The sequence below is a fragment of the Larus michahellis genome, chromosome 11 (genome assembly GCF_964199755.1).
Source record: "Larus michahellis chromosome 11, bLarMic1.1, whole genome shotgun sequence".
NCBI classification, from domain to species: Eukaryota; Metazoa; Chordata; class Aves; order Charadriiformes; family Laridae; genus Larus; species Larus michahellis.
Genome location: NC_133906.1, coordinates 9637989 through 9653201, shown reverse-complemented (window position 1 = coordinate 9653201; position 15213 = coordinate 9637989). Strand labels below are relative to the sequence as shown.

Sequence of the window (15213 nt, the reverse complement as noted above, 5' to 3'; positions counted from 1 at the left end):
TGGCAAAAGATGAAGGTCAACATGGAAGGAGGGATGGTTATGAAGCATTTGGACCTGAAATCTAATACGGATTCTCTCACAGAGCCCCTAATTAGATATAAGCCTTTTTTTTTTTTTTTCCTTTTGCTGTTAGCAAGTGCCTGCCCACCCAGCTCTAATGGCTGAAGCACTTAGAGGATCGCAAGCTCCCTCTGCAACCTATTAGTGCCTCGTTAAGTACACCAACTATTTGTAAAGCATTCTTTAGGATGAGGAGCACTCACAAAAAGCCCTGGAGGGAATTAGTCAGTGCAGATTTAGGGAGGTGTGGTAGGCAAAACCTAGAGCCACATGCTGAACGATGAGTGTGAACAGAAAGCTGGAGGATCTGCCCCTTCCCAGAGAATGGTGGGTCGCTGAGTAAGACAGGGGCCCAGTGGAAGACCTATTACGTGACTATGTAATTAATAACTGTCATACCATCCGAGCCTCAGGAATAAACTTAGTTCTGTCATTATTTTATTTCAGAAGCTTTGATTTTGACATCTTTTTTTTTTTAGTTTTTCTAGGGGCAATTTTGTACATTGTGCAGCCTGATTGGGTCTATGCATTGTTACATTTGACACTGAAGGTTTCCAGATTATTTGCGGTGCAACAAGGAGAGGAATTAGGAAAGAGAAGTACAAGGATGAACTGACATATCAACTATTATTTTCTTGACTGGATGGAGTATGTTAGGTAATGATCTCCAGTGGATGGAGCCACCCTAGTGAATATCTGTGCTGTGATATTAACACCTTTTGGAACAATCCAGAGAGTTCCTCAGAGATGGGAGACTGTCTGACAATTTCTAGAGTAGATATTCAGAGGTACTGGATCCATATAAGACCCAGAAAATGGATAATCAAGGACTGAAGCCAACTTTATATCTTAGAGAGCAACCATCTTACAATTAACTTGATTTCTGCAGAAAAAAGGGCAGTTTCAAGCTTTGCTATGTTATTTTTCAGAAGAAACTTAGACAATAACTTTTCTCACTACCAGCTCCTCATTACCTCATGATCTACGCCAGAAAAGCTTCCTGTAGGGACGTTTAACTCACCTTATGGGATCATGGCACGGAAAGGTGTATTCCTCTAAAGGTAATAGATCAATATAGTCTTTGTCGGAATACTTGTAAATTTAGCCTGAGTATTTCTGAGAGTGAAAGTGAGGCTGAATCAAAGTTAATGAGAGGCTTCAATGATTGGTTTCAATGGTGCCAGGGTTTCAACCCAGATGTCTGAAGAACAGGAATGTCCTACTAATTCTGAACACTGTACCAACAGTGTTAGAGAGAAACCTCAAAGACCTCAAGATGTATGTCAGCCTGGTTTCAGTTGCAAACCTGACCACAAAGGCCAGTGAACTTCAATGTACTCTCAGACTGCAAAAGAAATAGTAACTTCTTAGCCTGCAGAAGAGGGTTTAGAAGAGATTGCTGACTAACAGACATCACTTTTCTGTGTTGTCCTGTGCAGTTGTACAGGCCAGGAATTTGGTAGCATTAATCAGTAATATTACTTCTCCCTACAGATGTTGCCTCAGTAGTAGTGTATAATATTCTGGTAGGAAAGCGAAGAGTGATATTAACCGTTCTTAAAAGATCACAAGTAAACCAAATTTTCTTGTTTTCAGATGTATTTATTATTAGCTCCTTTGTAAAACAAGCAAGTAATTGCATTTATAGCAAAAATAAGATATGTACACTTAATAAATACTAACGGCACTTGTAGAAAGATTACCATCAGTTTTCTGAAATATCAGATACTTCCTACATTTCAATATTTAAATATCTTAAATAGCCACCCATTTATAAGACTGGGGAAAAAGGAAGCATGGTCACAATGGAAGTAATTATTTAATTTCAGTGATCCTGTATGAGGAATTAAGGGCTAAATCCTCAAAGATATTTTAATGTACTTTGCCCTCCTGAAATTCAGGACTTAGGTGGTTTGACAAAAATGTACAGGCTTGAACACATGCTTCTGCTTCTTTCCAGACCCGGGGACTTACACTGTAAGCAGTTCAGAACTAGGACTTGAGGTTTTTTTCCTAAGGTTCTGTGAAAACGCCTAGCACATGTTGCAATACTAGGGAAATACTTTCAAAATGAACTATAAAAGTCTGTATTCTAAAACTCTAACTTTAATTAGATGCTTAACATCCATATATAAAATCAGCTACCGACTGCTCTCTGAAATATCAGATACACCACAGTTAAACTTTGAAATAATTTAAGCTGCCTTGGTTTCAGTTGCAGATTCTTGACTAGTCGTGCCCTGTGGTTTTGCCTGTGGCACAGCAGCTCTGAATTGATTTTATTGGCAGAAAACTCCACTGTAAGAGATGCACTGGGTACACATGGGTCACTGAATAAAGAGCCTCCAATGATCACAGGAATGAAAGAGAGGGAGTTCTGTTTAGGAGGTGTTGTATTCCACTGTTGGCTCCCGTTTCCTCTCATGTTCATGAGAGGTGCCAACAGGACTCTCAACCACAGCACCTCAAAGCTGCCTCCACGCCAGCACTCCCATTGCTCCCACTGCAGCTTGGGTTCAGCTGCAAGTGTAGGGCTTTGAGAGTGGTTGGTCTCTCACGCAACAACTATTTGCAGTGTTCACCAGCTGGGCATCAACATGATGTAAGCACAGACAGCTGACAGAATGCAGCAGCTAACACTTCTAGGACTCAGAACTTGCAATTCCTTCTTTTACTAAAACATCGGCAATCAGATTGGACAATGAGGATGGCTAAAATATGTGATTTGGCTACCTCATGCAGCCAAGGCTTTCTATGCTGATACATTTCAACAAAATAAATAAAAATAAATAAATAAATATTAAAATAATTAAATAGTTAAATAATAGAACACTAAAAAAGTTCTTTCAAGTAAGTTACTTTCCAAATAAATTAACACATGAAACAGTTTAAATAGTGGTTGCTATCATCTGGCATTGCAAGTCACATAGAGTAAATAAATACTAATAAATAAATAAATAAATAAATAAATAAATGCAATACAATAATATGCAGAACCTACAATAAAAGCTGACAGCAATGTATCAAAATACTATACATGTTAATATAACATGAAGTATGCTAAAGGTCTTACTCAAATCAGGGGAATTTAAAAGAGATGCTAAAATCAGAACCATATTAATCTGTTACAAAAAAAGATATAGTACAGCTTCTCAATAATCTCAAATGCGTATTTTTCTTGTAATTATGCTTATGTTCTTGTGCTAATTCATTCTTTGCTTTCTTTAAGAGCATTGTGCCATTCTCTTAGAATCTCTTACTGGTTATCTGTAAAATAAGAGAAAGGAAATTTACACAAGGATTATCTTTATGTTCCTCAGACAGAATCACAGAATGGCAGGGGTTGGAAGGGACCTCTGGAGATCATCTAGTCCAACCCCCTGCCAGAGCAGGGTCACCCAGAGCAGGTTGCACAGGAACGCGTCCAGGCGGGTTTGGAATGTCTCCAGAGACGGAGACTCCACCACCCCTCTGGGCAGCCTGTGCCAGGGCTCTGCCACCCTCAAAGTAAAGAAGTTCCTTCTCATGTTTAGGTGGAACTTCCTATGCTCAAGTTTGTGCCCATTACCTCTTGTCCTGTCCCTGGGCACCACTGAAAAGAGCCTGGCCCCATCCTCCTGACACCCTCCCTTAAAGTATTTATAAGTGTTGATAAGATCCCCCCTCAGTCGTCTTTTTTTCCAGACTGAAGAAACCCAAATCCTTCAGCCTTCTTTCATAAGGGAGATGTTCGAGTACCCTAATCATCTTGGTAGCCCTTTGCTACACCCTCCCCAGCAGTTCCCTGTCCTTCTTGAACCGGGGAGCCCAGAACTGGACACAGTACTCCACATGCGGCCTCACCAGGGCAGAGTAGAGGGGGAGGATGACCTCCCTCGACCTGCTGGCCACACTCTTCTTGATGCACCCCAGGATGCCATTGGCATCTTGGCCACAAGGGCACATTGCTGGCTCATGGTCATCCTGTTGTCCACCAGGGCTCCCAGGTCTCTTTCCACAGAGCTGCTCTCCAGCAGGTCAGCCCCCAACCTGTCCTGCTGCATGGGGTTATTCCTCCCCAGGTGCAGCACCCTACACTTGCCCTTGTTGAATTTCATAAGGTTCCTCTCCACCCAACTCTCCAGCCTGTGCAGGTCTCTGTATTCTAGTCCATTTCTCAATAAAGCTTTGCTGGTCTGAGCCATCTAGTGAAATGCCACCACTCAATTTCTCTACAGGACTCGGGATGACATAATGCAAGGCTCAGAAGTTCCTGTGTCTGATGGAGATTAGCGATTCAGCTTCAACCGAAGAGAGTCAGGCACCTCTCCAGCTACGGCCCTTTTGAAATTTTCCTTCAGTTCCCATTGGCAAGTAAATAAATGCCCCTGTACCAATGAAGACTGGGTCCACAGGACAACATGATCTCATTTCTGGTGTTTCACTTGGGCTACAAGTTTACAACTTTTCAACAGTGTGACTCAAGAAACTTGGAGGTCAGAGAGATTTGCATCTACACCTAATTGAAAAAACCCACCCCAAAATTACAAAACAAAAGAGAGGAAGAAGATAAAATAATCTGCATAATTCTTTTTGGTGTTGATCTGAAGGAGGCTGTTTCCATATTTAAAAATCTGTTCTGACCTGGAAAGCCAGGCTGAGAGTAATTTAGAGCTGTCAGAGAATGCTGATCATTTCACAGAATAAGAAAACAGCCATTCTTAGGACCAGCAGAAGCTGCTAATAGCTTTTCTCTGTAATAGCAAATATGTCCTCTCTGTCTCTCACTCCCTTTCTTATTTTACTGGTAAAACTTGGCTGTATATAGATTGTCTGCTGCATGTCAATGCTCAACATTGATTCATAAGTATCAATGAACAGAAAGCATAAAAATCAGCATGGCTTACACTAGCAAAGGCTAAATGCCCATATATTTCTTAAAGAATATTTTATAATTGCCCAGTTAGGTAGAATGCTACTTATGCCCATGAACCTACATCCATTGTTTCCTCTCTGATTTAAATGGATTCTAATTGTTTCCTCAATTATTATTTTTTTTTTAAGAGAATCATCATTTAGACAGCTCTTACAGATATTTAATGAAAAAATGTTCAGGAGACAAAAATGGTTACGAGGAAATGTGAAATAAATGAGTATTTAAGAAGCACAAGAAGTTCATAGACTCCTTCCTCTCCTGAGTAAGGAATCATCCCTGCTCCTCCAGTAGAAAGTTCTTTAAGTCTCACCTGCAATGTGAAGACCATTCGCTCCAGGATGAGTTGTAATAGCGGTCCCTGGCCCGCACAGAGATCTTGTCCTTTGGCCCAGTCATTGGAATCTGAATAGACTGCTCCTCAGCATCATAGACCTATGAACAGGGCACAGCTCCATCAGCGGATTGTAAAGGTGAAGCAGAATATACAATAAAGTGCCAGATAGATTGCAACAAGCACATGTAACTCAAAAATCCCACTGGTAGTCTGTTATTTCAGAGGCACCAGTCTTTACCCACGGATACCAAACTCACGAGGACTTATGAGAACTTGAGCCTCAGTAGAAACAAACTAAAAAGCCCACTTTCCACTGAAGCTGATGTTGTAAAGTGATCCAAACCCCAGACTGAAACAGTCATTAAAACAAAGGGTTATTTGTTTGTCTGGGTTTTTCTCTTTTTTCTTCTTCTCCCAGAATGGGAAGCCTAAAAGGCAGAAGTTGCTGCTTTTCAGTATTGTTGAAATTTCCACTGAGGACTTGTGGCTGATACAAGAAGCACTCTAGACTGGCCAGTTTCTCTACCTAATGGACTGCAAATCAAGGAGTCAACACTAGGGGAATGGCCCCATCTGCTGGTACAGGCTTGCTTACTTTTTTCACATAGAAAAAGACATCCTCTTTGAAGACAGCCATCTTTGATTTAATCAGTTGACAAACTGGAATGATCGTTACATTTGCTTACTTTTCTGATTGCTGGGCCAAGGAAGAGCAGCACTGCAGTTAAGGACCTGCACCGTAGTCAACTGGTTTGTGTATTTCTTTCCAGTTCTGCTGTTGATTTCTTTGGCAAACTAGGCAAATCACACTACTACTGTTGTGTACCCTTTAGTGTTTCCATCAGCATTAGCAAAGGAAGCAAAACCATTTTGTCATTTAAAGCTAATACAGAGTAGCAATGTTTAGTTAACAATTAACTAGTAACTGGAAAGCGAGTGGCAAAGACTGTAGTCTTCGCCAGTCTCCACAGAAATGCTACCAAATGAGTCATTGATGCCTTATTTGCCAATTCACCTATAAAGTCTGAGCTACTCAGGTGCAAACAACATACAAGGAAATCAGCGCAACAGATCCTAGACTTCTTGATTTGGAAATTGGGATTTTCCCACATTAGGACCCACACAGCCTACTAATGAATTAGTAAATACATTTCTCAAGCTAGCACAGCTGTGCAATGCTGGGCAGGATTTTACCTCCCCAGTTACATCAGGGTTGCATCCACCCCAGAGTGTGTTGTTTGGATCTCACTGCTCATAGGAATAGGACTGGGAAGGAGGTCTTACTCTGCCATATTTGGGTCTCAGCATCCTTTTTTTTTTATTTTTTAATTTTAGTCCATGATTTTATATATTATTATATTCTTCAAGCAAGAAAATTGTGTTTCAAATGTTGTATCTCTACCTGGATTTTGCGTTTCTTTGTACTTTCAACTTTGACCCTGAAAGTCAAAGGGAAGTAGGACTTTGGTGTGCTCCACGTTCTGGGATATGTCCAGGTCACTGTTCCATTTGTGGCCACATGCTGACATTGAGGTGGGTCAGGTTTTACTGCAAGAGAAAATATAGAAGGAATTAATTCACATTAGCATCAGATGTTGGTGTACTGCTGCTGATAGTTTTATAGGGATCGGCTTTTGGAGCCTCCATGAGGTTAAGAGAGGAGTAAGCAGGATGTGTAAGACTGCTTTGTATGCTTCTTATGGAACATTAAGCACACTCCTGGAGTCTCTCTGGGTAAGATCCTCCTTCTTTTTTTTTTTTTTTTTTTTTTTTTGTGTGTGTGGAGGGTTGCAGAGGGCTCTGTTGGACAGAGGAATATCTTTAACCCCTGCTGACCATTAGGGCATTCAGCAAAATATCTGTTTCTTTAGGATGCTGCTTCATTTTCATGTGCCCTGTGGCATCATGGTCACAACTGGTCCTCCTATTTCCTGTCGTTTCTACTGACCTGCCCTGGATGCATATCTGTAAGAATGGATCAGGAGGGAAGCATACATAGAGTTAACCATTATCTGATTATATCTGCAGTTCTCAGAGTTATTGGTTATTCTCTGACTTCTCCCACATACCCCTTCCAAACATGTCCGTCTAAAAGAGAAGGCCACAGAAACTTCTGGGAGATGTTGGGGTGAAAGGGTTGGAGGTCACAAGCTAGGGAGATGTAGCTTCTTCACTTCCTCATCCTCTTCCAGTCTGCTGCTATGATTTGTTTTCCCCTGTTCCAGTAACTGGGGGCTCGATACAGATTTACAGTAGAATAGGGCAGGGATTCCCAAGCTTGGTTTGATCAGCTACCATTGTTAGTTCCACTATCAGCAGCAAGAAGAAAGCTAAGAATTAATTATGATTCCTGGTCTACTCACTGATATCTCTGATGAAGAAGCTGCTAGTGTAGTTCTCATATTCCACCTCGTCAATGACTTCCAGGAACATCTCAATTGGCCGGTGCTCTTCAGCAAATGGACAGTAGTTTTCTTTCTGGCACTGGACTGTGTATTCAGTCACTGATTTATCAGTGTGAGCCACAGGGCTGCTGCAGGTTACGTCTCCTTGAGAGCTGAATACAGAACCGAGAAAAGAACTGGAAATGCTGGTTTGTTCTGAAAATTTGTTGCCACAATGAGAACGTGTAGTTGGTAAGGTCATGTTTTAATGTTGCTTGTATCATTCTGCACTTCAACAGCCACAGAAACAGTTGAGTGGGAGTTCTTATATTTTCAGTGCTGTATTAATGTAAAATCACAAAAGCCCCCCTGCCTTAGCAGAAGGAATTAGGGTTTAGACCTAAACCAGGCTATCTCATTTCTTATTAGCCCTGTCCCATGACAAGCTCTAGTATCTTACTTTATTCCTTAGCCCCTTCCAAAACCTTGCCGGCAGAAATAAGGGAAGGCTGAAATGCATCCATCTATAAAGCTCTATCTATAAAGCACTATCTGGTTCTATTTTTGCATTCAGCAAAATAACACACTTTGCAGTTGTCTTCTTTAACAAACTGAAGTGACCTTTGCTCAAGCACGCCATGTTTTGGAGAAACCCCCAAGAGTAGTGGAAAGTAGGAAATCCCCACAAGGTTCCCCTCACATATTTCCCTTGCAGGTTTCTGCAGCGTTCCTCAACAGGACTTGTCAGTGGACATGTGGCTTTCGCAGTGGGTGCAGCCTCCCACTCCCTTAATTTCGCTGGATCTGCTGCAAAGGGACTCAGTGCTATGATTGTTTCTGGTTTTGGCTCAACTTCCTCTCTCTCCCCTGCATGAATGTTTTTTGCTCTTGCTTAAGTTATTCTGTGGCTGTTCTGTAGCAGCTGTAACAGACCAGTGGGGGTTGTTCCATTTTCAAGTCTTCATTAATTTCTGAGCAACTTCCATGCCCTTATTAGTTAAGTTAGTTCCAGTGATGGCTCAAAACATTTTGCAGATGTTCAGACTCTGGAAGTGGGATTCCTCGCCTTCTACATGTCCTCAATAGCCTAAACCCCAGGATCTCCTACATAGAGGAGACCCTACACAAAGCCCCTACACAAAGGGCTCTTACTATGAGGTTGTTAAGGAAAGTACAAGCTCTTACCCTTCTAGACTTCTGATTGTGAACTTCACATTTGGACTCTCATTTTCTGTCATCCATGAACATATGAAAATTCCAGAGTAGTTCTTTGCTTCACATTTTAAAAATGTCCTGTTTGGCTCTAGATGAAAAAAGAAAGAAAACATGATTTATTTACTTTTTTTGCCAAAACGGTCAAAGCAGAGAGAAAACAGTAATTCAATAGACTCCCATCTACTTTGGCAGGTGGTGGGCACATAGGCAGACACAGTCTCTTACTGCCCTTGGGCAGCCGTCTGTAGTTAAAAAGCCGTATAACCACAGTTAGGCTGGTTTACATGGCAGCACGTTAATCACATCTAGGTGGCTGTTGACATGGGCTAGAGCATACCCAAGCTGTGGCAGATAGCTGTCAGTAAGAGGTTTATATAGACAAATCCACTGTTCCTTTCACAAAGAAACATCGCAGCTATCCGATTGGCAAACCTCTGTATTTGTTACCCTGCGCATGAGAGTGCACACAGTGGATAATCTCATGTCTTCACACACTGGGGCACGTGATGGAAATGTCTCCAGTGTGAGAAGTGAATGAGGCCTCAGTATGGGCCTCAGTGTGTTTTGTTTCTGCTGTCCCAGCACTGCAGACTCTCAACAACTCTATACTGTACCCTGGATGTAGCCAACTGGCAGACCAGCCTACTGCATCTGATAGGTGGCTCCAGGAGCCAGGGAAAAAGCTTTGGAAATTCATAAGTTCCTGTCACTACTTTAATATGAGAGATAAATGAGTGAGGTTCATGCAGAAAATGCAGAACACCACAGGCTTGTCCCAGGGGGTTAATTGTGAATGGAGAAACCCAAATGACAGCACTTAAAATCTAGGTCAGTCCCCGGTTCTGTCAAATCATGTAGCCGTGGTTTTGCAAACCCTCTCCTGAGTGCTGGGTCAGCGAGATGGAGGCAAAGCTCCCCCACAAGACAAGCAGTGGTGTGGTATTGATGTTATCCTGTATCTTACCATTCCTACCATCGCTCCATCCTATAGGTCCAGAGAGTCCTAAATTAATCTCATGGCAACCGATTCCTAAACTGCTCATCAGCTGCACCATAAACAGAACCACAGAAGCAATCAGTAAAGCATTTGAAGAGGACCCATTTTAAAGTGGATATCTCTCATGCCTCTCTCCAGAGAGCTCCCTCTGGTCCTCACAAAGCTCCAACGCACAAAGCCGAGCAAGATACATCACAGCATCTTATGACCGTACCTTTAAAGCTTTTCAGAATTGACCTTATCATTTGCCCATTGGAGTCTATTTTAGTTATGAGGAAGAAATCATAGCTGACAATTTCATGGGTATTAGCTGTCAGACAGGTGTAGTTGCCAGCATCTGGGAACTCTTTCACTTCGGCAATCAGAGTCTTTCCAGTTCCTTTCAGTTCAGTGCCCTTTTTCCAGTAAACTGGCAGTGCATCATCAGGTGTGTTACAGGTGAGCTCCACTCTTTTAGCTGGTGTTTCATCATTCCACTCTGATTCTATGACGTACACTGGACGTTGCAGAGAAAGACATGTTAGCAGTTACGCATACTTAGCAGTGTGAAGACTGAACTGAGCCCTTTTTTTCAGCTCTGCTCCCCAGGAAAACTGTTAACAAATCTCTGGCTTTCTGGCCCAAGGCCTCACCATCACTTGGAAGTCTTTACTACAAGAAGAGGTTCTACTTAGAAATTTACAGAAACTGCTGATGACTAGGGATGACATTTTAATGGAAGAAGTGATTTTTTTTTTTTCCCGTGTTCCCAGACGATCTTCCAATGGTTCATAACCATGGGAATTAAGCAGGTACCTTTGTTTTAAAGGTGAGGGTGCCAGGACACACTGAGCCCAGGTATTCCTCCTGCATGTGGCCTGTGGCCTTTGCTCACAGAATGGCACGTAAACCCACTCTGTGCTATGGTGCTTTGCTGTGGTGCAAAGCTATGACGCTTTGCCCTCTTCAGCGTCAAAGGTCTGTGAGTGAGCAATGGGAAGGACGGAAGCTCTGGGTAAGTGGTTTCTATTTGCCCATAGCTGATGCTGTTTTCCATTTTCTGCAGGGAACAACCTGTACTCCTATCACCCTGGTCCCAGTGGAGCAATTACTAAAAGACGGGGGATCGCTGAGCTACAGCAGAGCTACGTAAACAGCAACAGGGAGATGTTCTCTTCTAAATGCCATCTTGTAACTCCGGAGTGCCCTGCTGATCTTTCCAAATTAGAAGACTCACCATGCAACAAAATAATTTGGAACAATTCCATTAAAGGAGCATTATCTTCTCTTGTCTCTTTGCTGTGGTTGGCTGAAAAACTTCACCTATGTTTCTGAGTGGCAGTAGTTCTCAAATTCAACTGTCATTGCTCAGATACACACTACTGCTCTCACAGGCTCCCCAACCATGTTCAGTGCCTTCAGAGACATGCAAGAAGTGTCAAAAATTTGTTTCTTAGTGTGCCAAGACCACAGCAAGCACTTATCCCAGGCAATCAGAGTTCCAGTGAGCTCTAAGATCTTTTCATTTCACTACCAGAATGAGACCTTTAAGACTTTACCACAAAGAAGAAACACCAAGAAATACAGGTCAAATGCTGAATCTAAAATGGCAGAAAATATGCAACTCTAGCAAGCCAGGAAGCTTACCAAACTGCTTATGGATATTTGAAGCCCAGGCAAGGTAAATCTTACAGACTTGAAACACAAAGATTATTCTCAATACTGACAAATATATTTGCAGTTTTCAGCACCGTGGTATTGCCCAGGGAACCCAGAGGATAAATCATTTTTTGTAAAGATACAGGGAAAAATAATTGAATTACTTTTTACAACTAAACCACAATCAAATTGAGAAGGCTTTTCTCATATTCATTAAGGTTCTTTGTTTTGGATTTGCATTGAAGACAGCCTGGATGATGGAGCTACACTGGGTGAATAAAACCAGCAAATTTGATTATCTGAATTTAGCCCAATTTTCTGGTAAGTTATTCAAAAGATTTGTTTGTTTGTTTATTACCGACCCCCTATTTTTACAAATGTATTTACATTTAAATTATTTACGAGAAAAGTGGGATAAGCTATTTCTAGGTTTTAGGTTTTACTGTGAAATATTCTTTTTGGCAATTAATTCTCCACTTTTTGGGCTGTTACCTAAGTCACAAGATACTGTTTCTGCTTCCAGACTGCATAACCGAAACAAGAGAATGGAGAATTCTAATGCAAATATTCAGAACGGCTGTTGTACCACATTTGAGGACTTTTAAATATTTCTTCCATTAATACCAATTAGTTGGCTAGTTATTCACAAACAAATAGGAAGAGCCTTGGCATAAGATGCTATAGTTGACAAATCCTGTGCTTGTGGACACAAGTATAATTCTGAAATAACCCTTGTGTCCTACAGCTGTAGGTCTCAGTAAGTGAAGACTGCTTACCATTTTCCCTCAGTTTCCACTGCGCTTCCAGAAGGGCAGCAAAGGAAAATAATGAAAGTAAGGTAAATAGTAGGTGAGACATCTGTAGAGAAAAAATAAATTATTAAACTTCCTTGAGGATGGTTAACTGTGTACTGAAATCAAGCTCAATGCCGGACAGGATAATAAGACAGAGTCAGCTCCAGTGAACTAAGAAACACTCTCCCATTCTAAGAACTCTTAGACTACATAAAAATTGAATATCAGGTTTCTACTGGAGCTTAAGCTAAGATTTTGATCCAATTGTAATTCACACCACAAACCAGTTTAAAGAAGAAATCACGGAACTTAGAGGAAACTCTTGTGTGTGTAGGTCTTACACGGTCAGCAGCTCAGAAGCATTCCCAGGTCCCTCAGTTAAATATTCCTCGTGCAAGAGAAGTCCTGCTGATGCCAGTGAGGCTAGTTGCATGAACAAGGCATTGGACTAAAGGATCAATGGACATAAAATTCCAGTCATACAAAGCTTTTAAGTATATTTCTTCGTTTAAGCATGACAATAGTCCTATTTAAACGAAGGACTGCGTTTAAAGGAAGGATGTGCTGAAGTGTTTTGCTGGACTACAGTCTTCACTATCGCTGTGGGAACAAGTGACAGCAGCGTCAATAATGCAGTGCAGAGCTGGCGTCAATACTGACACTTGCCTAACTGGTACTAGTCCTACTATCCACCTGAGGTTGCATAGTCTAATTAATTTTGCAAGCAGTTTCAGGGAAAATTCCTACGTGATTCAGTGCCACAACTCTATTTGCAGAAACGGCTGGATATCATTGTTGCTGTGTTCATTGAGACACATACATGTATCTCACTGGAGAATACGTAAGCATATCGCTGTATATAAAATAAAAAAATGTATATTTGTCCTAAATTCAAAATACAGCTAGAGCTCTTCATGAAACACAAAACATATGTGCCAAATGTTGTTGTAACCACTGAGTACATAAAAAACTTTAGTGGCTGTTATTTAGATACACTTTCAGACCTTTTTCAACTGGAGATACAGCCAAATGAACAGCAGTATGACTTCAAAAAAGAGATTGGTGAATATACCTTTCAAAGTCTATTCTGACTACAGTGTGAGTCTGAATGCAGATGAAAAACACAAAATTAAGTGGTTTGGGTATTTTTTCCTCCCAAACCAGTCTTTTTCAGTGAAAGGGGAGCAGTCCTCCTTATTTCTGCTCATGTGCTATGAAACATTTTCATTTGGGTTTATGGAGGATGAGTATGTGTGTATTTCTACGTGCACCAAATCTGTTACTCACTCCTGCTATTATTAGCAGTCCTTAATCTTCATCAGAAGCCAACTGTCTCTGGACAAATGCCAAGAAATGCCGTCTGATTTTGTACACTGTACAGCATAGCTATTGATGGGACCAGAAGCTACAAGTATAGTACCCAAAAAGAGTGTCTAGGAGCGGAACCAGCTCACATTGCATCTGTACTGAGAGAGAGGTGGGGGCCTCAGTGAAAAGCCAGATACTGTCAGGCAGCCTATCAGCAGTATATTGCCTCATTAAAAAGCAAATATTCTTAGCTCCTGATGCTTTTCTACTGCAGGAAGGATTATCTGTAATCTGCGAAAGAAAAATACATTTTGCAACTTTCCTAAAGACACTCATTTCTTTCATTGTAACGCGGCATTCATCACTATGCTTCATAAAACCAATAGCTGAAATACCAACTAAAACTCAGAGAAGGCTGTAAAACACGTCTTCTTTTCTGTATCAACTTTTCATCAAAATTGAAACCTTGAAAACAGAAAAGTTTCCCTGGTTTTAGGGAGAAGCTTCACAATTCAGGTTTTTTATGAAAAAAGTTAACAATTTTCATGGAAAATTATTAAATTTTTGAGATGGGAGGTGGACACCCCTCCCCCCCCTCAAAATTTTAGTGAAAAATTAATCAGAAATAAAATCAGTTTCTGAACATCACGAATCAATGCAGTTGCCCGAGCACTTTGTAGATGAGGAGAGTGTGCCAACATCATATATAGATTCCCTGTGATGTGGAACACGAGCTGCTGTAAATCAGCACAGATTCCTTCACTGAGAATCAGAATCACTTCTGTCAGAAAGGACCTCTGGGTATCAATCTGGACCTGTCCCGGCTCAAGGCAGGGCCAAGTCACTCATGTTCCATGTTTCTTAAAACAGAGAACAGCATGACTGTAAATACATATTTGTCGATGTGCACACCCAAGCAACATAAATATTGGTAAGATACAAAAGATTACTACCTTATAACATTAGCTGTTCTGTTAGGTAGATAACAATTCTATGAGCTATAGACATACATATATATATATAATGTGCTTAACTTCAGGCACATAAGCATAGAAATACTGTCCTGAGAAAAATGTCACGACAACTATTTAAATACACTTTTAAATTAAAGAAATAATTTTAAGTTTTCATTAGTTTAATCTGAAGCAGCTGGTACCGTACTCGTGTTGCCCCAGTGTTAGAGAAGAAAGGAATTCTCACCTTCTCCTGCGATGCCTGTTAGCTGAAGTTGCCACGCAGGTTGGGTTTGTGATCTGAAGGAAGCAAAGCGCTGGCTCCCTTATAAATACTTCTAAACTCTGAAAGGAAAGGGATGCTCTGTTTCACCGCAATACCACAGAATTGCAACACGTGGCTTGAGTTCCTTTTTTACATAGTGGCAGAGCTAAAGCAAAAAAAAAAAAAAGTTTGGGACTCCCAGGTAAACTTTAAAGAGGAAATGAGATAATGAGATTGTTACAATGACCTTTATGTTATGCCAGAGGCATTTCCTTTCCTGCCTGATTTTCTGTCTCTCTCATACTGCCTGTTCATCATCTGAGGAAGAGTAAATACAGGCTAAATAAACT

General features: G+C 41.1%; 1 protein-coding gene across 3 annotated transcripts in view; it reads right to left on the bottom strand.

The window, feature by feature from the left end:
- Positions 1-1676: 1676 nt before the first annotated feature.
- IL12B (interleukin 12B) overlaps positions 1677-15213 on the bottom strand; it is a 33556-nt gene continuing 20019 nt past the window's right edge. For 2 of the 3 annotated variants that reach the window (XM_074603988.1, XM_074603987.1), the window contains 7 exons: positions 14846-15029; positions 12320-12401; positions 10120-10401; positions 8879-8996; positions 7673-7866; positions 6712-6857; positions 5282-5407 (listed from right to left, as the gene is read on the bottom strand). In XM_074603988.1, coding sequence (XP_074460089.1) covers positions 5282-5407; positions 6712-6857; positions 7673-7866; positions 8879-8996; positions 10120-10401; positions 12320-12401 — 948 coding nt within the window. In that variant the 5' untranslated portion in view covers positions 14846-15029. Of the gene's footprint in view, positions 3328-5281; positions 5408-6711; positions 6858-7672; positions 7867-8878; positions 8997-10119; positions 10402-12319; positions 12402-14845; positions 15030-15213 lie in introns of those variants that run through there. The other variant, XM_074603989.1, reaches the window with a different exon arrangement.